Source organism: Sturnus vulgaris, chromosome 6 (assembly GCF_052056855.1).
Source record: "Sturnus vulgaris isolate bStuVul1 chromosome 6, bStuVul1.hap1, whole genome shotgun sequence".
Classification (NCBI taxonomy): domain Eukaryota; kingdom Metazoa; phylum Chordata; class Aves; order Passeriformes; family Sturnidae; genus Sturnus; species Sturnus vulgaris.
The window spans coordinates 25,322,145-25,350,071 of record NC_142248.1 but is presented as its reverse complement, the minus strand read 5'-3'; the positions used below and the strand labels follow the sequence as shown (position 1 = coordinate 25,350,071).

General features: G+C 43.1%; 2 protein-coding genes across 3 annotated transcripts; one reads left to right on the top strand and one right to left on the bottom strand.

Moving 5' to 3' along the window:
- Positions 1-452: 452 nt before the first annotated feature.
- FCF1 (FCF1 rRNA-processing protein) lies at positions 453-5,904 on the bottom strand. The gene is made up of 8 exons (XM_014890333.2): positions 5,841-5,904; positions 5,685-5,752; positions 5,485-5,556; positions 5,043-5,191; positions 4,556-4,628; positions 3,635-3,722; positions 3,089-3,183; positions 453-1,314 (listed from the first exon to the last, which is right to left on the bottom strand). Exons 1-8 carry the CDS (start codon positions 5,841-5,843, stop codon positions 1,266-1,268), a joined length of 597 nt encoding a protein of 198 aa, XP_014745819.1. The 5' UTR covers positions 5,844-5,904; the 3' UTR covers positions 453-1,265.
- AREL1 (apoptosis resistant E3 ubiquitin protein ligase 1) lies at positions 5,900-25,972 on the top strand. 2 transcript variants are annotated; one of them, XM_014890369.2, is made up of 20 exons: positions 5,900-5,975; positions 10,824-11,083; positions 12,225-12,284; positions 12,942-13,168; positions 14,819-15,056; positions 16,028-16,197; positions 16,276-16,456; positions 17,174-17,421; positions 19,142-19,219; positions 19,723-19,864; positions 20,271-20,392; positions 22,124-22,199; positions 22,616-22,725; positions 23,231-23,410; positions 23,561-23,686; positions 23,881-24,010; positions 24,092-24,150; positions 24,340-24,429; positions 25,376-25,551; positions 25,731-25,972. In XM_014890369.2, the coding sequence occupies exons 2-20, from the start codon at positions 10,993-10,995 to the stop codon at positions 25,831-25,833; spliced, it is 2,607 nt and encodes an 868-aa protein (XP_014745855.1). In that variant the 5' UTR covers positions 5,900-5,975; positions 10,824-10,992; the 3' UTR covers positions 25,834-25,972. The 2 variants fall into 2 exon arrangements, with proteins under 2 accessions (XP_014745855.1, XP_088023463.1); XM_088167337.1 differs by lacking the exon at positions 5,900-5,975 and having other exon boundaries at positions 10,853-11,083; positions 12,942-13,138.
- The last annotated feature ends 1,955 nt before the right edge of the window (positions 25,973-27,927 follow it).

The window sequence follows — 27,927 nt, the reverse complement described above, 5'->3', positions numbered from 1 at the left end:
AGCCGCACCAGCACCAAGTACAGGGGGAGGATTGCTTCCCTAGTCCTGCTGGCTACACTATTTCTGATACAGGCAAGGATGCTATTGGCCTTTGTGGCTACCTCTGCAGCCAAACCAGTGTAAGGGACTACAGGATAAAGCTCTATTAAAGTCTATGAAGTTAATTATACCAAGAATATAAATTTTCAGTCTTCTCCTGTACTACACCTCCAGCATTTTGGCCAGAAAGCGTGCTTTGGCATGTTGGCTCCTGGTGACCCTCTCCTCACCACACAGCAGAGATTGTAAGAGCAAATTATATTGCTAAAAATGAAGAAATTATGGAGGAGATAGGAGAATGCAGAGTTATGGCTTTGAAATACTTTTCCCCCTACCTTTCTTCATGTGGTTTAATAATTTCTTTTCCCTCCCTCCCTGATCACTTCCTTCTCTGCAGCAAATTCTGCAGACTCTTTATCTGCAACCATTGTTTTATTCCTCTACAAGGACCATGCTCCCAGCCCACATTAATACCTTAAGCTGTTAAGACACTTTGCTTCTTGTCCCTGATACCTAACAAAAGTGATAAGGCTTTGAGGTGTGTAGGACCCAAACAAACAAGAGGGAAAGACCTGTCCCAACCCAACCCTGCCCTTCACCACTCTAAATGTAAGCAAAAGGACCAGCAGCTAACCAAGTCCAGACAGAGCAGAGAGGATGCTTAGACAAACTTCATTCATTGTGCAGTTGAATAAAAGCCCATCTATTCTGAATTAAAATCTAGACTGCTTTTCCAGGAAAGCCACCAACTGGTGCAAATCTAATGTCTTTTCTGCAGAATGAAGATTCTGATTTGACTGAACAGGTGTGAGGTAGCTTCCCAAAGGAATACCTGTCCCACTCCAGGTGCAGCAGTAAGAAACTTTTAAAATCTCTTATGGTTTCATTCTCAGCCAGAGTTGCATCATCAATATTTAATTCAGAATGCTGAAATCACTTTTTCCAATGGTCCTCATGCAGAGCTAGGCACATTCTTGGTCCTCCTGTCCTCTGTTTCCCATATGCTTCTCCCAGCTGTAGATAATTGGACTAAGGCAGAGGATGGATGAATAAAACCAGACTCTTCAAAATAGCTTTCTCGTAGAAAAACAAGGATAAGAAGTCAGTTTGGTGTTATCCACAGTCCTATGAGCAGAGTTCCAACAAAAGAAGAAAGCAGGAGGGTTGGAATCAGAAGACCCTTATCCTGGCTCACCGTCCTGGCATTGATGGCTTGGCTGGACAGGTTAGAACCGAGGAGCTCCATAATCATCTGGCATCCTCTCAATATTGTACCTGAGAAAGAAGGAAAACTCATGAAGACAATCTATTCCACATTGCTCCCCTCCCCACTGTGGTGGTGCATCTCCCCACTCTTCCTCCTCAGGGCTACACTACCATCTCAGGGATTCCACCTAAGTCTTGGCCTTTGTGTAATGAGTTAGGTGGTGAAGCATCCTTTCACCATACCAGGAAGCCTTGCATGACCAAGGTAAGAACAGCACTGACTGTACTGGGAACTCCTGTTGCAGGTCTATGGTGAAGAATGAGATTGTCAGTCATACTCTGACAATCCTACCTAATTTGTGGCCTAAGTGGAATGGTACCAATGTTACCAGAGTTTTGGAAACTCTAGCAATTACGAGTCACTGTTATAATTGTAATAAACCCTATCAAATCACTTTATAAATGTTAAATCAGTCAATGATTAAATGCTTCTAAAATCTAATTTAGACAGAGACTGTTGACCAAGCCTGGGACTAAGATTGGATACAGCTGCACCTGGACTCCATCAGGAGTTTGAAAAGCAAGGAGATCCTTACTGAACCCTGTGATTCGATGGGACGGTCTTCTTTTGCTCTCCTGGTCTCCATGCAAAACATTCTAAAGTGATTCTGAGTCGATTTTCCTTTCTACGTTTCATCCATGTAGTAACAGAATGAACCTTGCCATTAAACTCTGTTAAGTTGCCCTGCTACAATCTTATATTAAAAGCTGCTTCTGTTAGTGTACCTTTGACAGCAATTCTTCACGTGGATTAAAGCATTCATTTGTGACACCATTCAGCACCAGGCTGAGAGACAGACTGATAGCAAGAAGCTCTGTTGCATTTCTATCTGCACCTCAGATCTCCAGGAAGTAAAATATAACTTCTGAAATTAAAAAGTCTTCATAAGGTTGCTGTTATTCTTCACCTTAAACTCATCAATCAGACATCTCAAAAACTCACTAACTCCAGAGAAGGAAAACACCCTGTGGTTTTGTAAGATTTGGCTTAGGATTTAAGAGTAGATCACCACAGAAAATAAAACTTTAGACATTCAAGTTATAATTCATTCAACTTGTAATTCACAAAATCATTTAGATTGGAAAAGACCTCCAAGATCACTGAGTCCAGCCTTTGACTAAATATCACCTTGAGAATTAGACCATGGCACTAAGTGCCATGTACAGTTATTTCTTGAATACCCCCAGGGATGGTGAACTCCATCCACCACCCTTGGCAGCCTCTTCCAAAAGTTCATGCCCACGGTGAATAAGGAGAAAAGGTGTTTTGAGAAAAAAATCGTTTGAGCCACATTCTAATTATAGATCAGTTAAAACTTTACATATCTATATCAATCAAGCTCCTAATTTCCAACATACTGCACTACTATCCTTCTGAGTTGGCTTGGTTTTTAGTTAAGAAGCAAATTCAGTCTCTTAGCCAAGGGTATGCAAAGCTACCAAATAGAATATGGAACAAGAATGGTTCTTTTCTTCAAGAACTTGTGGAATGCATTTGCCTGGTAGTCCTGCTGTAGCTGATAAGCAAAATTGAACTATGGAAATACTGGCCTTAAGAAAACCACTTCTTCAGGTAAAGACAAGTGAACATGTAGACAGACTGCAATAAAAATGGGTCTGTGACCAGTCTCTTCCCAGCAGTAGCTGCACTTCAACTTCTGTGTAAACGCCAGGCCATTTACTGCAGCCTGCACTACAGACAATGAAAAAGTATGTGGTCATAGAGTCCCTGTCGGACAAGGACTGCACTGGGCAGGATTCCTTCCTGTCAGGGGTCCCTTACCTGTGCCTGGAAATATACATTATAGGCACCCCAGGGATTTTTCGTATTCTCCGCTTGAGCTCTTTATCCACTGTGGCCACAATGTAACATTTGTGCTGCAAAAAAAGATGGCAAGTCAGATTCAACACGAGCGAACCCCAGAAAGGAATCATGGCTGACCCAACGTTCCTATTCCGTGAGTTCATTGAACGCAAGAAGGCTGAGAATCCTTAGCAAGGCATTACCAGGACACTTGTACAGAATTCCTCAGCAGACTAATAATATCCTTCTCTCCATCAAAATAGACGACTCAAAAAATCTCTGAAACTGTGTCCAGCCTTTCAAGCTGACAGCTTTCCCACCCTACATGCTTCTTGATGCTGTCCTGTACAACAAGAATGCTCAGGGAAGATAATACCTTGCATCAAATAAAGTTGTACTGGAACTGAAAATGCCCCTTGGTGAGATTTTATAGTTATCTTTGGGAAGTTTAAGTCAGTCAGTAATTAGCTCTGAAATTTTTAGTATGTTATAGCACAGTATAGAAAATGTCAGAAAGGGAAATACCTGAGTGACTCTCTGCACCAAGCAGTCATCGGCGTAGGTTCCTTTGTGCATACATGGCAAGCGTTCAAACCGAGGGTCCTTGGCAATTCTGCAGGGATAGAAAAAGCAGCATCACAGCAATCAGACCACAGAGTACAGTAAGAGTGTATGGAGGAACAAGAACACCTCTTTCTGTGATATACAGAACATTGTTCTCAAAACAAGGGATGAAGGGATGGAGTGAATGGTAGACAAAGGTCAACTGAAATGACCTGCAAAAAAAAAATGCAATTGGTCTAGTTATTATAGGTTAAGTATTTCTTAGTACTGGTTTACTGGATTCAAAATCTGGACAATGTTAGGCCATTGCCAAACAAAATAATTTCAAATAAGTTATTTGTGGGAAAAACTAGAACTTCTGGCATCTGATCATTTGTACCATGCATAAAGGGACATTTCACCTCCTGTCTGAAGGGCAACGTCAAAGCTGTTGAGGATATACACTTGTATACTTTACAACACAGCAGGCCAAAATAAAAAGAACAATACAGCCGAGTGATGTACATGAACTACATTGGTACCTACTCATGCAGGAATAACATAAAGTATGAATGAAAAGTTCTGAAAGACTTATGTCACTTCTCTATTAATTTTTAGAAATTCTGTAATTAATTTTTTTTTTAGAAACAGGAAACAGCATTACTTTGAAAGTCTTAGGAGGTTAAAAGATTTACAGATTAATATTGTGCACTCATACCTAGCATTTAGTTTCTAAAACTTGAGCCATTGTACTCATCTCATAGACACGGAAATAAAATCAAGTTCAGGACCCTGCAACAACCTAACCACCCTCTAGTGCAGAAGCACCAGTCATAGCAAGTGTTTTACATTTATTTGTATTAAAGCATTAAGTTCTAGAAACAGAAAACACCCTGCACGTACCTTAATGCCACACGGTACTTCTGTCCTAACTTCTCGATTTCACCCATCACACAATCTGTGATACATGGAATACCTAAATGCAAAAAACCGCCCGTATTAAAACAAAGCAGTATTTATTCCCAGACCCCTATATACTGCCCACATGCCCTAGAAACATGATGGAACTCTATAATGTATTACTTACAGTGAAAACTGATAATGCTGCAAAGTGATGAAATGTAGAGCCACCAAGTTTAACCATGCCATGGTAATTTTAGATTTTTAAGTTATTAGTACTCTACCTTTGCTGAGATTAGCATTTTAAAACCGTTACTTGACTGAAACCAGAGACATTGCCAGGGTTACCACAGCTCCATGATTATAGCACATATTCTTTTTGCAAGATTTCTGTTATTCTCAGGCAGTGACATGAGGCTGACAAAGCACATTATGAGCACGCTGTGGCACTATGTGGTCTGAAGAAGCTGTGAGTGGTGCAGAAACTCACACTTGGCATAGAGACAGTCCATCATCGACTGCACTAGGTCCAGTTTGGCCTTGATGGAGAAGTTGATGAAGTTGGTGTCAACCAGGATGTGGTAAGGGGGGCCCAGCTGTGTATTATACTGGAAGAACAAGCAAGAGGGATGCTGGGGGCTGCAAGGAAGACAAAGAATTCAAATCAGTTAATTGCATTTAACATCATGTTCAGTCATACAACTTGCACAGAATGAAAGAGGGATAATGAGCAGAAAGACCCATCAGGCCTCCTGCCGCCTCCCAAGCACAATCCTTCGGTTTGGGGCACCACTTGTTCTTCTGACAGTATCGCTCAGAAACACCCTTAGTTCCAACCTGAAACGTGGCCGGCCGGCCTTCCCTCCATCTTTCCTTCCTTCTCTCCCTCCCCCCTTTCGTCTCTCCCTCCCCAGTGCCTCGGCAGCACTTACACCTCCCGCTCTTTGATGGCACTCGGATCCTCCTTCTTCTTCACAGGGGCTTTTGCGCGATCCTTCTCTTTACTGCAAACAAACATAGGCACTACTGGGGTACAGCGATAAGGAAGGGCTGCCAGCGGCGGAGAAACCTGGGCCGGAACCTCCTCCCGCCTCTCCCGAGCGGGCCCGGGCCCAGCCGCAGCCACACTCACATGCGCTCATCCCGGAGGCTGATCATGCGCTTCATGACCGCGTACTTCCGCGCCTTCTTCTGCTTCCCCTGCAAGGACACGGACACGCAGCCGCGATGAGCTAGGGAGAGACCAGATCCCAGCCAGACCCCCCACCCCGGCCCGCTCCCGGCCCACCATGCTGTTCCTGCCGGTCCCGCTGCCACTGCCGGTGTCCCTGGTGCGTCACTGGCCCCGCCCCGGGAGCGCGTCATCTCCGGCTGCCAGCGCCGGGCAGCGGCAGCGCGGTTGTGGACGTCGTTGGAGACCACGGTAACAGCGGTAGCGCGTTTCCCTCTCCGTCGCCTCGGGTCCCGGCGTGGGGAACCGGCTCCCGGGGCGAGGGAGCTGCAGCCGCAGCCCGGCTTCCCCGCCGTGACGGGCGTCCCCTGGGGTGACGGCCCCGCTGCCGGCCCGGACCACCCGCCGTGGGCCTGGGAGAACCGCGGCGGGGTCCCCGCGCTGTCGGCGGCAGGAATGGCTCCAGGAGGGTCGCGGCGGGGCCGGGCGAGCGGGAAGGGCCGGTTCTGCCTGCCCAGTGGCGGCCTCGGGCTCTTCGCTTCGGCTTAGCCCCGCCGTCTGCGCAGCGCTGCGGGGTATCGGGGGCACGTCGGGTAGGTGCGGGCGAGCTGTTGCCTGTGGAAAGGCCGTGGGGATTGGTGGCCCCGCCGAGCCCACCGCTGCTGCGGGCTGGAGGGGGAACCGCAGCACACCAGTCGCCCTCCTTCCTCCTCTTCTCTGTTAGCAGAGCCAGGACGTTATGGACTTCTTCAGCCCACTCGAGCTTGCTGGACTGTTTTGTTTTTTTTTAAAGAGTTAATGTAGTGCTGGTTTTGCCACGCTCTAGCTCATGAATTTCTTAATGAAAAGCAGTGGGTTGTCATTATCTTTAGATCTTACCTATATTTGTGATCAGGAATCTTAGCGAATGAGCATAATTTTAGTTATACTTTATGCAGTCATAGTGGTGTAGTCTGACCCAAAATGTCTTTTCTGCACATGAATGGAAACGTTCTCCAAGATCTTGGACTGGTCCGCGGCATTTGGTTTCTCGTGCCCTGTGCAAGGAAAGGAGAAAGAAAGGCGTTCGTCACGAAAGCTTCTGGGATTAGTGAGATCTTGTAGCTGTTAGTATCTTCCAAATACAACCGGTTTTATCTGGTGTGCTGGTCAGAAAAAGCAGCCAATGAGGAACCACTCAGGAGTTTTTTCCTGAGGTGGTGACCTCTTGTAGAACTGTGACTGATGCTCTGACAATGAGGAAGAAAATTAGACTGAAAGGAAAACCACAGCTGAGCTTTCCACCTGAGCAATTATACGTAGCTTAACTGTTGGTTGAGGAAATGCAGTTGGTAGAGCTCACATGATGTGACCCTCAGTGGTTTGGGAAGAGAAATAATTGAGGAAAAAGGGGGGTGATCTGCTTTCCTCACTGATGTGCAGCAGAGCAAGTGACTGAATTTTGTCCTGGCTCAGGAAGCAGATTTGGTGTCGAGATGAGAGTGGCCTGAGAGTTGCCATCTGGCCGGCTTGCCGTGTTCTGCAAGGGCAGGAGGAGAGGACAGTGCTGGTGGTGGTTCATTCGCAATGAAAGTCCTTAGACTTAAGCAGCTGACAGAAATCTCTTTTTATTTTGTTTTCTTGTTGCCACTGTTTTATGTAGCTTGTATGTAAATGCATATGACAAATTCCATCCCTAATAAGAGAATGACTGTTTTGTGTAGACACTGACCATTGATGCAGCTTTTGTCCTTGACAGCTGATACTGGATCTTGCTTAGTGCTTTTTGTACTAACTTTTCAGTTTTCTGTGAATGTATTTTAGAGTTAGTTTCTCATGGGCATTCCTGTTTGTTGGTTTGTGCCTGTTTTACTTAGTGTAATAAAATACTGTCTCTTTTGCTAGAGAATAGGCATCTGTGCGTGGCATGAGACAGACGTGCCATTGGTGGTAGATATTTGTGCACATGGATTGAGAGAGATTCTGCACAAAGATTGGATGGAGTAGTATTGACCCGCAGGAAAGCTTTAAAACAAAATTAAAGGCTTGTTGTTAAGAGAAGAATGGCAATTTAGCAGTGCACCAAATGAAATCAAGAAGCACAGCAGATTTCGTAGGAATTCAGTACGTCTGTTCCGTAGAGCATGCCCCTAGCTGGTTTTATAGCTGTAGCCACATGAATGTGACATTACTATGTTACAGTTCCTTTTGTACGTGTTACACTTGTGCTTGCTTCTGGAGCTCTGCACTGTGCTCCTCTGGCTCTAACAGCGGCAGTAACACAAACTAAATGTATTCCTGTTACTGAACTTCCTTTCCTTTCTGTCTTGATAAAGCAGTAGACCTAATGCGGTTAATGCAGTTTATTTTATGATTCCATGCTGTCTACCCTGATTATGCCAGTATCTCTACTCAAGTCAAACGAAGGTGAAGCTTTCAAATCCCCATTTTCCCTGCAGGTGGCAGGAGATCATTGCTTCCTCTGTCCTTGGATCAATATCACTAAGACCTGTTGGATAATTCAATTTTTTTTTTTCCAGCCTAACTATGATGGCACCTTATATTGCCACTTTTCAGAATCCATTTCCCAGATTGTTACCCAGCAGTACTTAGCACAGATGCTATTTTAATTCACATCTGCATTCTGTTCAGTGAGTGGCGGTGTATCTTGGATACCACCTACTTACAATTAGGTTCTTCATTTCAATGTGTTCCAGCTGCAAGAGCACCCTTAAAGCTGCTGGCAGTGAGTAAGCTAGAAGGAAGTTAATTGTATTACAGCCACTTCATCTCTGGTTGGTGTCTTGTTTACCACGTCATGTAGGGATAATAAAATGACAAGTTGCTGTGCTGATTAATTAATACAAGTGAGATAGCTGATTCCCTGTGTCCAGCGAGTTCAAAAATTCTGCAAACCAGGTCAAGAGATTCAGGTTCCAATTGACTTAAAAAACGCTGAAGTTTAAATGATGGATCTTTCTATGCTTGAGAGAGAGGCTGTGTGACCTGTGGTGTGCCTCATAGAGGGGAAGGAGTTGTGGAGTGAAGCAGAAATAGCTTGAGTAGATGAACCCACAGAGACAGCTTTGTGGGTTTTTTTGTGACATGAAGAGACTGGTTCTGGAAGATGCTGGAGGGAGATATTGTAGATTCCTAATATTGGTAAGTTTCTGTGAAATTCCTCAGCTGTGTGGGGAGCAGTCGTGTGCCTTCCACAGCCAGGCCAAGCTGGAGCAGGGTTTCAACCAGTCATTTGTAGCATATCTCAGATATGTACTGTGAAACAGCTAAAATACCAAGGAAATTGCTAGCTCTGTGGTCCTTAACACACAGAAATTTATGAGTTTAGAAAACTGATGCTGTAACTAGGAAGGGGGTGCCCTGGGGACTGCAACAGTGTTGCAGTGAGGAAAAGTAGAGGAAGGAGGAAAATAGATGAGTGGGTGGGACTTTCCTTGAGATGTGGGTGAGGAAAAGGCAGTGAAACTCTGGCTGTTTCTGTAGCTCGATGAAAAAGCTCTGCACAAGTTTACTGATTGATTTTCATGGGCATTAGAAAGGTTAGTAGAACTGTGTAAAGGCAGCCAGATCTGTATGATTATTGGCATGGAGGGAAATAAGAGCCATCTGAAGGGGAAGGCAGAGAAGGGGGGACTAAGGAAGAAGTGACAGCTGAGGTGGTGGCATGGCAGGCGGGAGGAGCACATCATATCCCCAGAAGAGGTGACTATCTTAACAGAAAACTACCTTGGTGAGCCTGGCTCTGTTCTTCTCATTCTCACTCCTTTATGTAATCTGTGCTCTGAATGAGCAGATACTGATTGTGTGGGCTCTGTGGTGTTTCTTCTGGCATGTGTCCTGGTTTTTGTGGGCTGCGTCAATCCTTGCTGTTAAATTTTAATTTTTTTTATCTCAATCCTGACAGCAAACTGTAATTCAGTGGATAGTGCTGCTGAAGCTGAAATCCCTTATGAGGATCTCAATTTCCTGAATACCTAAAACAACAGTACCAAACTCAAAATCTAGTTTGCTTTGTGGTTCAAGAATTCTGAAAAACATTTTTTTCTTTTATTTTGAGGCTTGACTACAAATAACCCTTTAAATCTGGACAAAACTGGTTTGAGAATAGCATATAGTATTTTGTTTGGTATGAAGATTTGAAGGGCTACCTGAATTTAGAATGGTTTGGCTTGGAAGGGACCTTAAAGATAATTTAATTCCAACTCCCTAACATGGGCAGGGGTGCCATCTACTAGACCAGGTTGTTCAAAGCCCCGTGCAACTTTGTTGTGAACACTTCCAAGGATGGGGCAGCCACAACTTCTCTGGGCAACCTCATCTGGTTCCTCACTACTCATATTGAAGAATTTTGTCCTTATATCTAATCTAAACCTATCCTCTTGGTTTGAAGTCTTTCTCCTTTCCTATCTCACATGCCCTTGCAAAAAATCCCTCTGATCTTCTGGTACAGTGGGCAGTTCTTCATTCTCTCAGTCCCTGGATTTGTCTTCTGTGACTTGGTCGGTGTGGCTGGAGCAGTCGCTGGTGAAGACTGAGGGGAAAAAGTTGTTGAGTACCTCAGCCTTCTCATTGTCCCAGGTAACTAGGTCTCCTGTTTCCTTCAGGAGAGGGTACATGTTTTCCCTAGTCTTTATTTATCACCAGTGTACCTATACAAAGTTTTCATGGTGCCCTTGATATCCCTGGCAAGGTTTAGTTCTATGAGGGCTTTAGCTTTTGTTACATGATCTTTGGCTGTTGAGACAATCTCTCTATATTCCTCCTAGGCTATCAGTTTTTGCTTCCATCCTTAATACTCCTTAAACATCATGCAGATTCTTAGCTGCTCCATGAAACCTATGGAGGCAAGGATGTGTTTAGTTCCATCTTGAATGTGCTAGTTTCAGGCAGTTGTATAATGAAATGAGGTTGTGACAGATAGAGATTGAGGATATGGTGAAGCTTTGTACCTCATCAAGAGTGGTGCTTTTATAGCACCTCTCATGGATTTGATGTCTAGTGATGCTCTTGAATCTTGCACCTCTCATTATTTCTGCTTGCTAGATTTATCCACAATGTAGACATCTAACATTTCTCTCTTCTTTTTTTTTACTTTTCCAGGAAAGCTAGCCAACTGCAGGCTAAAGGAAACAGCAAAGCAGGACAACCCTTTTTCCACAGAGGAAGAAACTGCTGTGCTTGAGTCCTTATTTTGCAGCAGTGATTCTGTGATGCAAGTTCCAAGAGTTAATCTTTCTGTGATAATCTTTGCTATGGCCTCTTCTTGCTGATGTTTGCCCTGAATCTGGGCAGAAAGCAGAAGGATGCTGAAGAATGGGTACCCTCTTTTTGGCTTTTAGAACATGGGCACTTGTGTAAAGGTATGTGATTACTCTTTGGTTGGAGGGTTGGACTATGTGCTGAGGCCAGCAAAGGCGATTTGCTGGGCTAGAAAGTCATGACTATTGTTGGAGGGAAATACCTCGTTTAAGCTTTCTGCATGCCGATGTCCGTTATTGGTGCTGTCAAGATGAATGATGAATAACTCCCCTTTTGTGTTTGTTTTAAAAAAAAGGCAGCTTGATTGCACAATGTAGCTTCTCACTAACTGAATGATGACATGGTGAGCTATATTGTATGCATCACTGTATGCCAGATCCTTTGTCTAATTGTCACATGCGTTCCTTACTGCTGCTCTTGTTCCATCTGTCAGCTATGCCTTATCAAGCAAACAGCATGTTGTTCTGGGTGTGGTATTTTTACTACATGTTTGTTTAGCAGTCCCCTCAGTGAAAACTTCAGTCTCTTAAAATTGCTGTAAACTTAATGGTGTACAAACAGAAGGTTTTAGCTTTTGTGTTGGGCAGTGAGTTTCAGCAGAGAGGCTTCACTTCACAGAAGTGAGAAGGAAAGTACAAATGGACTCTTTTCCAGTTGTACTTGTATGTTCTGTAGTAGACTTGCAGGGCAAAAATAGATTCACCTCTGCCCTAGAAGGATTTTGTTTGTTCTGAACAAATGGGGATGGTTTTGTCTGCAACTCTTTTATTCCATAGCTTTTTCTTCTAAGGTTGCTGCCTAAGGGTTGGCTTCTGTCCATTTTGGTGGTGGTTCTGAAATGTGCTTTCATTTGAGAGTGGAAGTTAACTTCAAGGCTTTCAAATAGGTGTGACAGTTTGGATGAGTGGCTTTGGCCACTGTTGTTTAAGTTGGTGATCCTACAGAAAATGTCTCCTTCCTGCAGTACCCAGAGCCTGCTTGCACTGTTTTCAGAGGGATGATATGTTGTCCTTCTTATAGATCCCTGAATCTGAATGGGAATCTGTGACAGAGGGAGAACTGTTAATTACAGCATGTTGTACTGTTCACATATTTCAATCTTATGGAATAATGCTTTAGGGATGTTCTTGGAGAGGAAGACAAGTGATCAATAGGCATTTTTTCTGAGGAACCATAGATTAAATTTAGGCCAGTGTGTATGAGGAAGTCACTGGACTGGACTTGGCCTATTTTGTGTTCTAGATGCAGCTGTGATCCTCGGCTGTGTGTCTCACCGAAGGGACCTGATGTTTTACATTATTGGTAAGTGAAGGAAAGGCTTCCACTTTTTTTGATGACCTCTCCATAGGCTTTAGAAGGGTTTCTTGAAAACCTTTGATTTAATTTTAGTTCAGAATTTACCTAACAAACATGAAGTTACTGTCACTCCACACTGTGCCCTCCACCTGGCAGACTTGCCTCTCGACCATTCTTCTTGATCCTAAAGTCCTTTCATTGGCCTAATTCCTAAGCCATCCCCTTACTTTTTCTTTCGAGAACTAGTGGAGGGTTGTTGCCTCTGTGATGCTTCTTCATCCAGCCATAATGTGATGTGCAGAAGTTGTCTGGTTATTTGTTTCCCTTAAAGGAGTCTCTGTAGTTCTAACTCGCAGCTTGAAGGGAATTCCGTGTCTCTGTTGGGATGCCTGCAAGCCTTACCTGAGACTCTCTACCACCTTTAACTATTTCCTTTGTTTGCAGTCATTTGCAGAATTTTAAGAGACTTGATATTTTCTAACCTTACTTGTATCATAACACAAACCATAAACGTTCACACAATAGCATCTGCCTTAAATACCTAATTTGCATTTAAGCAGGTTATCATTAACAGAAAGGCATCTTTGGCTGATGCAGAGGGGATTTTAGAGCCTGACTCAGCCATTGGCTTCTGCAAAACACCGTTTGTTCTCTCTGCTGCAGGTGGGATCACAGTATCTGTTGTAGCTTTCTTCTTCACCATTAAGTTCCTCTTTGAGCTTGCCGCACGTATAGTCAGCTTCCTTCAGCATGAGGACCGGGAGCGCCGAGGGGAGCGAACTATTTATGACTACGTGCGAGGCAACTACCTGGATCCCCGGTCCTGCAAAATCTCCTGGGATTGGAAGGACCCCTATGAGGTGGGCCATAGCATGGCCTTCCGAGTGCATGTAAGGCAATATTTTTGTTTCCATGCAGTTGTGTGGGCAGGAACAGAGGTCTGAATTAGGGGTGGGCTCTTCAAATGTTTTTTCTGTTGGGGCTAAGCCAGATGTAACTGAGGAGTAGCCAAGCTATCTGTTTGTGCCTTCTGCTCTGTTACTATGTTGCAAAACTCTAAGTGTATTTTCGAGGTTTGCACTTCTTAAAGTCTAATCTCCCTCTCTTCAGAATTCTCAGAAGAGACAGAGACCAGGCTTGTCCTGACTGCTGCTTCCTTTACTGGGAAGTGAGTAGGCTGAGCCTTGCCTTCAACAAACGTGGTGCTGTCTTTTGGTTGTGCAGCTGAAGTTGAGGGTGTGGGAATGGGCATTTTACCAACTCAAGAGCTGTAAGGCTTCATCACCACTCCCCATTAACTGCAAAATGGATTGTTATTCTGTCAGACCTGGAAAAGCCTGTCAAGGATTCTTGTTTCCCTCTAATCCCAACAGGCCAAGTCTAGGGGAAGTAAGATGAGTGAACACAGAGTTTGGAGCTATGTAGAGAAAGTTTGAGCGGGTTTTGCTGGGCTTATGTGCCTATCTTTTAATCCCACCTTCCCATCCAAGAGGGTATCAAAATAAGAAGAAAGGTTCAGCTAGGTTGCCATACCCATCCCTCTTGGGAAGGTGAAGAAAACCCTTATGCTTGATGGTAAGAGAAGAATTCTAACTCCAGGGCAGGCAGTAAAAATAGCTGAGGGAAAAGGGACTTGTTCTGGACTTGTTCTGTTCCTACTATTTAAATTTATTTCCTTCACCTTGCTGACACTCATGAGCTCCAGCAATGTGCCTTTCTGCTTCATGCTTGTGTGCCATTTGCTTAGCCCTTTATTCATCAACAGTAGCTTTGCATACACTAGTTTCTCCTGATGTCAGTCAAGGTGCAAACTTACTTCGGTCCCCACACTCTCCCTTACTTAGAAACAGGGAATAATAGTAACTTTTCTCTGACTGCAGGCTGATTGCAGATGGTAGGCAGGCTCTGGCCAACAAGCTGCTGAGCTCTTCAAGAGCCATGCATATAGAGTGACAAAGTGTAATTCTTTCGTTGTAAGGAACTAGTGGTCGAGGTATATTGCCTGCTGAAACTGTCCAGGAGATTACTTCGGTGATTGAACTGCCTGTGATTTTATCTAATGGTGGTATTTTCATTATGATGCTTCTTAGCAGTAAAGACTCGGTCAGTTCCTTAGGTCAACATCTTCATCACACTGTTTTCTGTAACAAATTCGTAAAAGTTTTTTCAGAACTTAGCTGTACAAATAAACAAGATCAGCTTGTTTCTCTGAAAGGGTATGGTTTTACTTTTTTCCTTTTGCTAGTGGTTTCTCATGATTTCTGCTCTAATGTTGCACTTCAAGTGCAGATGGGAAATGCCTAGAGGCATGTTCTTTTCAGGGCATGCATTTGAACCCCAGCACAAAAGAGAATGGGGCTGTTCAATGCCCACTTGTCCCTGTTCATTTTGGAAAACAGAGTCTGTGTGATATGAGCTGTCTGTTAATTATTTTTCCTTTTCTGAGCTGAGGTATTTGCCCTTCCCTAAGGCAACTTGTTTCCTCTTCCTCTAAGTGCTGTGTGCTTTTGCTGACCTGGACTTCTCTGTTTCCCATGCAGTTATTCTATAAAAATGGGCAACCCTTCCCTGCTCACCGGCCTGTGGGGCTGCGAGTTCACATCTGCCATGTGGAGTTAGCAATTGATATTCCTGTAACCCAGGAAGTTCTTCAAGAGCCCAATTCCAATGTGGTGAAAGTGGCTTTCACTGTGCGCAGGGCTGGGAGATACGAAATCACTGTAAAACTTGGTGGCTTGAATGTGGCTTACAGCCCCTACTACAAGGTTTTCCAGCCAGGTAAGATCAAAGTGGGCCTGTAATGATTCAAAGTAGATTTGGAGGTGTTGGACGCCCTGAGATAAATGTGTTTCCAGCTAAAATAGGTAGGTGACAGGGAAGGGGTTACCCTTCACCATTTTCCTCCTGCCATGTGTAGATCTCAGCAACAGACCCCTGAGTAAAACATACTTGTGACTACCAGTGCGTAACAAAACAGAAACTGCTTTACAGAATAACTCATTAGTGCTACTTAAAATCTCTATCCACTTCTGTCACATTCTCTATTTTGTTGTAACTTCTTCATAATCCAGCTAGTAGTCAGAGAGTGCCTTTTGTGAAAGTACTGAGTTGTTTGTATTTGAGTTGGAGATGCTGTCATAATTTGCCTCTTCTTTTTCTGAGCACCCTACTCTATTCTTGTAAACTTCTGGAGCAGCTGATACCTTTGATTACACAATTCTGTACAATTACAATTTGCAATTCTGTAAAAACATTTCCTTTTTATTAATTTAAAATTTGTTTTCTTCTACTTTTGTTTTTTGATCCCAGTTGGTATCTTTTATGTTTCATGTACATGTCATTGAAAGGACCTCTATTCATTGCTTTGTGAATAGATACAAAGCTTGCTAAAATATCCCTTCAGAAAGAAGATCATGTTTAACACAAAGTTTGTTTGGTAAGCTGCATTTGCAGGCTTTCTTAGGTGTCAGCTATCTTATATTTTGTATGTACAGTGGGGGCAAGTTCATGAGCAGAAAGTTAGAATGGTGGAAAAGCATTCTTTAGAAGACTAGTAACTTCGTTTGCTTCATATACACTACACCATATACTTCAGTGCTCAGATACTTTACTTTTTTAATGTAGGGGCATAGAATGTGTTTAGATTTGATCGATTTTCAAGGGTATTGTGCCCCTAGTTGCTTTTCTTTTGCTTGTTGTAGCTTCACCTTGGAATTTGTTTGACTCTGAATTATTGTTGTCTGCTCCAGGAATGGTGGTTCCCTCCAAAACCAAAATTGTCTGCCATTTCTCCACTCTGGTGCTGACCTGTGGGCAGCAGCACACTCTGCAGATAGCTCCCAGAGATGAGTATGACAATCCCACCAGCAATTCTGTGTCCCTGATAGATGAGCACAATTACAGCCTCTCCATTCACGAGGTGAGTGCAACCTCACCCCTTGCTGCTTGACTTTAGGTGAGCTGGAGAGCTCCTTTTATTAATTTGTTTTCTGTTTAGTTGGGTCCTCAAGAAGAAGCGAGCTCTGATGTGGTGTTTGAGAAGTCTGTGGTGTCAAATCGGCAGACTTGTGAGGTGTTCTTTCGACTCACCTTGCACTCTAGGGGGTGTTTCCATGCCTGCATCTCCTACCAGAACCAGCCCATAAGCAATGGTGATTTTGACATCATTGTTCTAAGTGGTGAGTCAAGACCTAATCAGTATTCATTCTCCAGTTGTGCTCTTAAAATGTGCTTTGCACACTCATGTAGCAGAGCTATTTGTGGCTTCCCTGCAGGCTGGCCATGCTTATTTGCTAAAGGAAAGCCTATTTATTTAGAAATGCTAAGGTAAATGAATTTGCTTCTAGCAGGGGAGTTCTCTGGGGGCTGATACTCTCTGATCCATCAGCAGATAAAAGCAAGTGTTTTTCCCCTATTTCAGGAGGTTTACCTCAGAAATTAGGCAATTTTTATTGCTTGCTAGTAGTTGGCATCTCAGTCAGTCATGTATTGTGTGTTAAGTTACATGGAGGAAGAATACTGCATGTAACCTATTTGGTTTTTTTGGTTGGTTTTGTTGTTTTTTTTTTTAACAATGATATAATTCCTGGTTTCTTCAGGAGTGAGCCAGACTTCAGTGTGGCTCTCAAGTAGCTATGCCTTCAGGCTGCTGCTCTGAAAGAGAAGTTCTCTATGCCTTTTTTTCTTCAACCAGTCACTAACAGACAGCCATCTTGAAATCTTTCCATCCCACTCCTGGATTCTCTTTATCAATGTATCATTTAACCAGGTTTTCCTTAGGATGTATAAGCTTTTCTTTAAGATCAAAGTCACTGATTTGGTTGTGGCCTGTGCATTCTTTTTCATTCTTATCTCCATTAGGATTTACACAACTCTTTCATATCTATTTCCCTCAGAGAATGAAAAGAACATTGTAGAACGCAATGTGTCCACCTCAGGTGTCAGTATTTATTTTGAAGCTTACCTTTACGATGCCCCTAGTTATACCAACACTCAGTGGCAACTTCCACCAGTGCACCTGAGCTCCTCCCAGCGCCGTCCTTCTACTGCAATCGAGGATGAAGATGAAGATTCTCCTTCTGACAGCCAGACCCCTGAGAAAGTGAAGAAGCCTAAAAAAGTGTATTGCTATGTGTCACCTAAGGTAGATATAACATTTCCAGACTTGAATGCATGTTCAAAGTATGCTGTAACTGAAGAGCTTCCTTGTCCTTTATATCTTAGCTTCAGATTCAGGTGCCTCAGATTTGGTTAAAAAAAGGTTTGCTTATGGCAAACATGGAGCTTATGACTCCATTGACTTGTTACTCCATGGAGAATAATGTTAAAATGAGCCTTGGAAGTTTTAGGATTGTGTTTTTAGATTTTAGGATCTTTCCAGGTCTGATCCAAACCCTACTGGAAATTTTTTTGCAGATTGTTCAATAGATATTCTGCTTGCCTTTCCTTTGCTTTCTTCAGGTCAGACCTGCAATTCCTATTCTCAGTTTCTGATACATGTAAATTTCAACTTAAGAGAATCTCAGGTCAGATTTTATGTCTTTGTCCTGTTTCTGGAATGTTTTGCTGAAAAGAAAAAGGGAAAAATGGTTAGAGAACAAAGGGTAAATTTATAAGTATAAGAAACAGGAGAAACTGAGGATTCTCTTACAATAAGATTATGTTAACAGTAACTATTTTCCATTATTATTGCCTAAAAGTGTTCAGAAACTAGAAGGAAAATTCCTCTAAATCTAATAATGAATTTAAGTTCATTTTGTTCATCTATCTCTTCAAAAGCATTCTGAAAAATGCAGTGATAAATACCAAAGTGAAAGACTAATCCAGGAATTCCTTTCCTGCCAAAGGGAGAAAGAAGGCTGTGAAACAGTTATCGGATGGAGGGAGCTGCTAGAGATTTCTAAATCTGTCGTGCACATGGCTCTAAGAACTGACTTTGAGTGCTGTGTCCTTGTGAGCTCAGCATCCTTTCATCCTTTCATCCTTGGTGGACTGTTTTTGACTTCCATACTCTTTTCTATTGCATTACTTGGTAAAGCGGATCACCCACCAGAAGTGGGTACTATTGGAAGCTCCCTTTAGGTGCCAAAGTTGTTAATGTGATTCTTAGGCTTGCTTAATTGTATCCCTGGATGTCTCTATGTATAGAAATAGAAACAGTAGAAAATTGTTACCATGCTGCTATTTTAAAGAGTTTCTGTTTGTATTGGGCTTGTTTGTGGACAAATGCTGATTGTCAGTTTTTGCAGTCATTGCACAAACCTTTCATAGCTGCAGGACATGGTTTTCTTTTGTCTAAAGATGCTAAAATTTCATCTTAACTTGCTCTCCAGAAGACAGGAATTGCACAGTTAGTCATTTGTTCTGGCAGAAATAAACTGAGAATAAATTTCTGCAAATCTCATGGTTTTAGGAATCGCAAGTGCTTTTTAAAAGATGTTTGAAATGGTCGTGAAAATTAGAGAGTAATAGGAGTAGTCCGTTGTCGTGACTTTTACCAAAATCTTTTTGTCAGTGCATTACAATCTTGTCCTGAATTCAGCTTCTTAAGTGTACTTAAGATTACTTTCCAATTAGACTGGTGACGTTCTACTGAACACAGTAGCTTACTGCTATAAAATCTGTGTCATGCTGGCATCCCACATGCGTCATAAATGCAAGCAGTGAAGTCTTACTGACAAGTTCCTCGCAGTTCTGTGGAGCTTTAAAGGTTCTCAAGTATTGTGCCAAATGCTGCAGAAACCTGTTCCTGGCATTGAAGGGAGGTCTAGCCTTATGGATCTGTCCTCTTCCTCATGTGTTTCAGAGACAACCCTTAACAGATGTGTGACATTTAACATTTTCTTTTCCCTGTGGTTACTCAGCAATTCTCGGTGAAAGAATTTTACCTGAAGATCATTCCATGGCGCCTTTTCACCTTTAGAGTGTGTCCTGGCACAAAGGTGAGTCTCTTTCCACATACCTGTCACTGCACCTCCATGTTATTAGCTTATCATCTCTTGTGAATCACAGCCTGTTTTTTCCTTTTGGAGAGAAGGGCTTCCACCCAGAGAATAACATTGTGTGGCATAAATTTCAACTCTGGAATTCCCTCTCAGTGCCTAAGTTTTGCTAATATTTGTGACTAGAAGCCAGTCTTATCGCTCTTTCCTGCCTTTTGTCCCAATGCTAGGTAAAAATCTTGATTCCTTTGCATTTTTCTTGGTTATTTTCCTCATAACCTTCCTAAAATGTTGTGATTGTGTACATTGAAGCCCTCAGATTTGTGTGTGAAATTTAAAGCAGCCTCCTAAATGGAGTCTGGATACTTGAAATAGTTTTCCTGTTAACTGCTTACACATGGGGGAGCAGAGAAAATCTTTAGAGCTGGTGTTGCTCTGTCTGCTGAACGTACTGTGCCTTCTGCATGATGGGTTTACCCTTTCTTCCATCTTTTTGCTGCTAGTTTTCATACCTTGGTCCTGATCCTGTGCACAAATTACTGACACTGGTGGTGGATGATGGAATCCAACCCCCTGTGGAGCTCAGCTGCAAGGAGAGGAACATCTTGGCAGCCACTTTCATTCGCTCTCTGCATAAAAACATAGGTAAAGGGACAGTGAGGTGGGTACAGCAGTCAGGAAGTTAGCACTTGAGTCTGCTGGTTTCCCTGGGGATTAAAGATTGCCAGCACTGAATGACTTCTGATGAGAACTCTGGTTCCTGGAGTATCATGCTGTGTTCCTATTGGTGCTTCCAGTGTATGTACTTCATCACAGCAGCTGTTCCTTTTCAGCTTGGCTTCTCTGTCAGGCTCTTTGAAAGTGCACCTGTGAGTATGAATACCAGCAAGATTAATTGCAAAACTACCTTGAGAGTTCTGTCTCCAAACCTTGCCATGGTAAATGCACTTTTGGGCTGTAAAGCTGATCTGTGCAGTTAATCTTAGGAATGCTCTGTAGATGTTTGAGGTGTTGACAGCTCAGGCCTCACCCAAATTGTCACTCTTCTCAGGAGGCTCTGAAACTTTCCAAGACAAAGTGAACTTCTTTCAGCGAGAGCTCCGCCAGGTGCATATGAAAAGACCTCATTCGAAGGTCACGCTGAAGGTCAGCCGCCATTGTCTGCTGGAGTCGGTGAGTGTATGAGTCATTTTACTTCAGCCCAGTGCTTCCTCCATCCTTTGTATTCTGCTCGGTGCCTAAAGAAGTCAAAACTGGAGCGTGCTAAGGCAGCCATGCTAAAAATGGTCAGTCCCTCTGTTTTAAGGCAGATGCCAGCAGGCAGGTTGAGAAGGAGTTGTTAGACAATGGAAAGGACTGCTCAGGGAGGTTGTGGAGTCGCCATCCTTGGAAGTGTTCAAGAAATGCCTGGATGTAGCACTTACTGCCATAGTCCAGTTGATGAGGTGAGGATCAGTCAAAGGTTAGAATTGATGATCTTAGAGGTCTTTTTCAACTTGGATGATTCTGTGATTCATAGCCTGTAAAAGCAGGAAATTATGCTACTCTGTCCCTACTTTACATTGGAACTCGAGGCCTGGAGAGAGACTGTCTACCTGGACTAGATTTGGGAACAGAACATAGAGCTCCTGAGTCTTTATCTACCATTTTTCTGGCACAGAGCCAATCAGCAAGATAAGCTCTCAAGTCAGATTTCCTGAGCTGCATTCAATGAAACTCTTGCATCGACAGGCTACTAGTAGTGGTTCAGTGTGATGATAAAATATTCTGTAGAGTCCCTTAGTAAAATCTTTATCACTTCTGACCTGAACTGTGTGTTTCCAAAATAGAATTTAGTCATTCTTATAATACATTTCTTAAGTGACATTCTAAATGCTTTGTATGCTGGGGGGCAGTTATCCTGACTTATTGTTTCCACCTGTGTCTCACAACAGTGACGTTGCAAAGACGGAAATAATATTTCTGAGGAAAACACAAAGTGGCTGGGATTTCCCTTGACTTATACTCAGTAAATCTGTATTTCAGAATGTTTTCTTCATGTACCAGCTTGCAGTGTTTGAGATTATGTATCAGTTAATAGCTTGGACAAAATTACTTAATTTCTAAACAGTATTTCCATGACTACTTTTTCCTATTATTTTGGAAATTCCCGCACTGTCTTGAGCATTGTTACAGTCTAGTAAGACAAAATAAATCCAGTGCCGTAATAATGATGGTGATGATAATGATAATAATAAAAATAAATATAAGCTGTAGTGACCAAGGTTGATAGGCACACTGAACGTGTTTAGTTCAGAGGTGCGAATAGCATGATGCTCTAACCCGTTTAAGGGTAAACTAAGCCAAAACTACCTGTGTGACTCAAGACTGCCATGTAGCTTTTAACATCTTCTTTAACTGAAGCTGAGAATCAGAGTATAGGAAATTTTAGACACTTGGGGTATTTTATTACTTTTTTGCATCGTGACTTGCTGTAAGTATGAACTCAGTAATTCTCTTCAAGCTATTTTGTAGTGCTCTTTGAAACATTCCTATTTTAAATCTAATTCGTGGGCTGAAAGTGCTTTACAGAAATTGCTCCTTCCCACAGGCATTTTAATACCTCAAACAATACTTTACTGCAGCCTTGAGAGTGATATTTCTGTGCTAAGACCTCACACTGGTTTTAAGATGAGCTGTATTTTATGTGGGTAATGTGTCTCATAACAGAAAATGAGGAATTGGCTTCTGTGGCTTTGGACAAGTAAGAGTTAGACCTTAAATGCTTCTAATTTTCATTTTTATACTTTCAAGTGCTAGACTATTGAGGTTTTGTGTTTGTCTATTCACATGTACAGGACTGCATATTGGGTATAAGGTGCCAAGCAGTAATGGTTGCTGCTATTTTCTCTTTCTATTTTTCAGTCTTTTAAAGCAACACGAAATTTTTCTGTTTCTGACTGGAGCAAAAACTTTGAAGTGATTTTTCAGGATGAAGAAGGTGAGTTATCCTGTGAATATATATGCAGAGGAAGCAAAAGGAATGATCGTGGAGTAGTTTTACTCTGAAATTTTGGTTTCTTGTAGTATGTCCATTCTTTTGTGACTTTCCAGCCCTTTGATTTTCTCATAGATGCTAGTGCATTATCCTGCTGGTGCTATTCTATATTTTCTTCACATAGGGACCTGAAGCATTATGTAAATCCTGCCCCTAAAAAGCCCACAAACAAACCAAAAAACCAACTAGGACTAGGTTTGGGAGAAGAATCTATAGTTTTGCAGTCCCTGTTTACTGCCACATTGCTACAGAGCCGTTCATTGCGATGAACTCTTGTGTTGGGTAATACTGAGCAGCATGCATGAAACTCTTGAGCTGATGACTCAGTTTGGATGACCAAGCTTGGTTTTTTTTTGTAGCTCTGGACTGGGGAGGTCCACGCAGAGAGTGGTTTGAGCTCATTTGTAAGGCACTATTTGATACCACCAATCAACTGTTTACCCGCTTTAGTGATAACAACCAGGCCTTGGTGAGTCTGCAGTTCCTGTGCTGAATGCACAGAAATGTGACCATTGATGGCTAAACAATGCTGCTAAATGGTGTGCTACCTTACTCATTCTTTAGCTTGCCTTCATAGTCACCCCAGTGCCTTTCTCAAAGCTTTGCTTAATGATCTTAACCCATTGAAGTGTCAAAGAACTGGCTGGATGAGCAGTAGAGGGTGGCAAGTCAGCAGGGAAGGCTGGATTTTTGGGCAAGAGGAGGTGACATCAAAGTGTTTAGAGGTTTTGTTGGGTCTGAATATTTCAGAATCCATTTCTGCTCTCCTACAACTTCTTACCTGTGCATGTGAAACATTTCACGCTCTTCCTACGCAGGCTTGGGCATTTTATTTCTATTGCTCGGCTTTGAGGACATTGCACTAAAGCTCCTTGGCCAGCTTGAGAGATGTAGTGACTTGAAATGGTCCCATATTTGCTATTTGTCCTAGTCAGTCTGGTACTTGGATATCTCATTTTGCTTCTTCTTTGCAGGTGCATCCAAACCCAGGGCGTCCCACATATTTACGACTCAAGGTGTATGAATTTGCGGGCCGCCTAGTGGGAAAGTGTCTTTATGAATCATCTCTGGGAGGTGCTTACAAACAACTGGTTCGAGCTCGCTTCACTCGATCCTTCCTGGCTCAGATCATAGGACTTCGTATGCATTACAAGGTAAAGCTTCCCAGCCCTGCCTGAAGTCTGTGTTGGTTTGGGGAGAAGTAGAATGTTGGTGTAGTCCCAGACCCAGAATTCTGGCTAACAATGTAAGGAGTTTTTTTTGTTCTTCCCTCTATGTCCCTGCTTTCTTATTCTTTCATATAGTATTTTGAAACGGATGACCCAGAATTTTATAAATCCAAAGTGTGCTTCATACTGAACAATGATGTGAGTGAGATGGATCTGGTCTTTGCTGAAGAGAAGTATAGCAAAACAGGACAGCTGGAGAAGGTGAGGGAAGCAATTCCTGAAAGTGGGATAGTTTAACCCCTACTACCTACAGCAGTGGGGACCGAGAACTCTGCTATGCCCCAGAAAATTGAGCTTGCTCTGGGAAGTAACTCCTTTCTTGTTTTTTTTGTGGTTGGGAGTTCAGGTTTGGGGAATGCTACTGATCACACTCAGGTCAAATGTTCTGTTTTCAGGTGGTAGAACTGGTGGCAGGAGGGGCTCAAGTGCCAGTGACCAATGAAAACAAAATCTTGTACCTAAATCTGCTTGCACAGTACAGACTGGCGAATCAGGTTAGAGAGGAGGTGGATCACTTCCTGAAAGGTAACATGCTGCCTGCTCCCTGCTCCTCTGTGCCTTTATGTCCCAGGGCAAAGCACATGCTGCTCTTCTCTTCTCTTCCAGGTCTTAATGAATTAGTTCCTGAGAACCTCCTGGCTATTTTTGATGAGAATGAGCTTGAGGTAATTGCTGCCTCCCTAAGCAGCTCTAACTTTACTTCCCCTCCTGTCTGACAAATGGAGTGCTTTCTGGATCTAGGAAATAGCCAAAATGTGTCTTCTCTAAGCACTTTAAACATCTGCAATTTGCAAGTAGCTGTTGCCTTGTTTCCTGGGCTCCTGACTTTCTGACTGCAGTCTCTTGCCTTTCAGCTGCTTATGTGTGGTACTGGAGATATCAGCGTCTGTGACTTCAAGGCACATGCTGTAGTGGTAGGAGGATCTTGGCACTTTCGTGAGAAGGTAAATGAAAGGGTTTCTCCTTCCTGCTTATTGCAACCAGTTATCACAAATACAGCAGAATTGGTTGGAATTTAGGGTTTCAGAAGGACAAACTGAAAAATTCAGGGGTCAGGTAGGACTGCACACAATATGATATAATGTTTCCCCCTAGAGAGATCCCTTCAGCCTGGCTGTCTAGAGGTGGTGCTTAATCAGATATCAGCAAATTGTCAGCAGTGATATCTTTCACAGCTCTAATTAAGAACAGTTCAGCAGGGAGTCAGGAGGAGTTGGTTGGAATTACTGCTACTGAAGATGTTGATGGTGATATATTTAACAGATGCTTGAAAAACATGCTTGCAGCCCACATGTAGTGTTTGGAGTTCAGTGCTGTGGTACTACTGATATAGTAGCCTAAATTCATACCCTCTAATGGTTCTCATCCTTTTCTGCATTTCCCAGTGGGAGGGGTATGGGAATAGTAGCAGCTTTGTTTGGAAAAATAATGGAAGCTGCCAAAACACGCCAGACGAAAAGAGGTAGAAACTTGTATTTTCAATCTGTAAACACTGGGATGGTTCCACTTATCTGCAGAAATACCACATGATGTGAAAAACGAAAAAATTAACATAGTGCAAGAAGGAAGTGCGTTTTCCGCATTGTAAACCTACCTCATTGCCTATGCAGATACTTCTAAAAATTAAATCTCTGTAGGGAGAGCAGGAGCAGAAGAAGCCTTTCTGCTTTAAGGGAAAGGATTGGTGGGAGACAGTAACGTGGGATATCTCTTAACTCATTGGGAACTATGTAATCCTTGCCTCTGTGTCACCCTAGTAAAACAAATCAATTCTAACTGTTAATAGAACGCTTGGTTGTGAGGGCAATTGACAGATATGCTGGCAAGTTGCTAATACGCCTGCTTGATTGCCTTGGCTGACCTGTCTTTACCTTTCCTGGTTTGTAACAGGTCATGAGGTGGTTTTGGACTGTGGTCTCCAGTTTCACACAGGAAGAGCTGGCCAGGCTTTTGCAGTTCACTACTGGTTCCTCCCAACTGCCCCCAGGAGGGTTTGCTGCACTCTGTCCATCTTTCCAGATCATTGCAGCTCCAACTCACAGTACTTTGCCGACAGCCCACACTTGGCAAGTATCCTGGGGTGGTAGGACTTTCTCCATTGTGCTTTTTGGGAATGACAGCAGCTAGTTGTGGTGGGCAAACAGTGTAATGTGTGCGATGCTTGTGTCAATCCACCTAAAGGCAGCTAATGGGGATGGTTCCCTCTCAGATCTAGTTTGAATGGAATTTTTCTTTTGTTTTACAGTTTTAACCAGCTGTGCCTCCCTACTTATGACTCCTATGAAGAAGTGCACAAGATGCTGCAGCTGGCTATCAGCGAGGGTTGTGAGGGATTTGGCATGCTGTGATTTCCCCTTCCCAGGAGACCATTTAGCCTCTCAGCTCTTTGTGGCAAGACCCAGGTTCAATCCTCTGTTTGTTCTCTTCCCTTCACTTGGCAGTGGAGGCAGAACAAAGACTCCATGTAAAGGAATTTGTCATCCAGAAGATGTCATGTGGCCTTTTTGTGTCCAGAATATGTCATCAAGAGCTCATCTTTTCCCTTTTCCTCGTCCTCCCTTTGATTCAATGTGAAAAAGCAAAAGGACTGGTGCATTTGTCAAGGAGATATTGCACTTGATTTCCATGCACCCTGTATACCCATCCTTCTATGAGAAGATGAAGTTCATAAGCAGAAGTTACATTGAGGTGCAGGAGATATGCTGAGCTGCCTTTACCGTAGCTCTCTAGGAGGAAGAGGGAAGACCAGCATGGAGCTCTGCTGGAAGCCTTGGCTCATAGGAAGTCTTAGTAATTTCCTTTACCTTGGCTCAACTCCCCCGGTGATGCTCCCTGATATCTCACTATGACTCGTGAGGATAAAAGAGTTGTCCATCCTTTCAGCACCTAACCCAGAAGGGTTTCGGGTTCTCCTTCTCCATCTTTCTCTGGATGCTGTTGTTGCCTGTGTCACAGAGAAAAAAGGGCAGTATCCACTGGAGGGAGTAACCCAAAGAGGAAAACAATCTAATTGGAGCACAAGTGCTGGCCCTGACAGTGATCCTGTACTACCTCCGCCAGGGTCCAGCAGCAGAAGCGCCCTTCTCCAGCAGTGGCTGGTAATTAGCCTCTGCAAATGAACTGGAAGAGGAGTTTCTCCTCCATTGAATATTTCTGTCAGTTGATGTTGCACAGGAAGCTATTCCATGCCCTTGCCTTCTTTTCCCTTCCTCAGGAGAGAGAGTATGGGCATGAGTATGATCCCTGAATGCTGAGCACCAATGCCTATCCCACATTCACCTTCAGGGTATGTATGTTATATGATAACAGAGACAGATCAATAAGCAGCTACAGTGTGCACTGTGCTTGCATTTGTTGTTGGGATGATGGTACTGGGCAAAATATGGTACCTCCACCCCAGCATCCCACAGGATCTTGGCTTCTACCTCTATCATGCAGCAGCCTGAGGCTTCTCTTTCTCTACTGCATTTCAGGCAGAGTGTCCAGGGAGTTGCTGGTGCCTGGACAGCAGCTAGATTTCTGCCCTTCCAACCTTCTCACCATCTTTCTTTGTCTTTCCTTTCCACATGTTTCATTCAGTGCTGTTAGCTTTCCAGCACAAAGTGTTAACTAGAATTTCACTTAAGTGGTCACTCAAAAGCTTGCACCCACCATTGTCTGGCTTGTGGGGAAAGGAGTGGATAGACTAGAATGAGACGCTTATGCTTGGGGTCTGTTGTAGTTAGAAATCTATTCAGCCCTTCCCAGGGAAGTAAAGGGAAGGGGAATCTGGGAATCTTGGTGAATTCTTCGGTGAAGCAAAATTCAAGATCTTTGCTTTCTACAGTCTACGAGTAAGTCAAAGGCATGCAGGAGTCAAAGTGGGAGAAATGCATCGCTGCTACCTGCAATGTAAGCTTTCACTGGATTATGGAATTGCTGGATTTCTTCCAGAAGGGATTCTCAGACTGGCATCCCTGAGCTAACTTTAGAACACTGTATTGGATAAAATGTCACATCATCCTCTTCAGTTCCCCTCTGCTGTCCTCAGGCTGATCTGGTCAGACTTGAGCACAGTATAGATATTTTAAGTTAACTGTGTGTGCTTTTCAAATATAGCTTAGTTGAATTGACTGGGAATTTGTGGGAAGTATTCTACATCTATAAAATGTTTTTAAGGCAGCATCTTAGTCATTCTTGGGCTGAGTGTGTTACTTCTGTACAGAAAAAAATAAGCCATTTTGGTGCCAAAAAGCAGTCAGCTGAACATTGAGACTACTCAGGGGGATTTCTTTGCCTTGTGAATTCTTTCCCTCACTGGCACCGAGGTGCTGCGAGGCTGCCAGCTTGATAGTTGCCACTGTTGTGCTCTGACAGATCACATTAGTAGTGGCTGTTCTCCCTTTTTTAGTGCAGGCTGCATTCTGCAAGGTTCTGACCTTCTTTGGGTGGAGAATATGGTA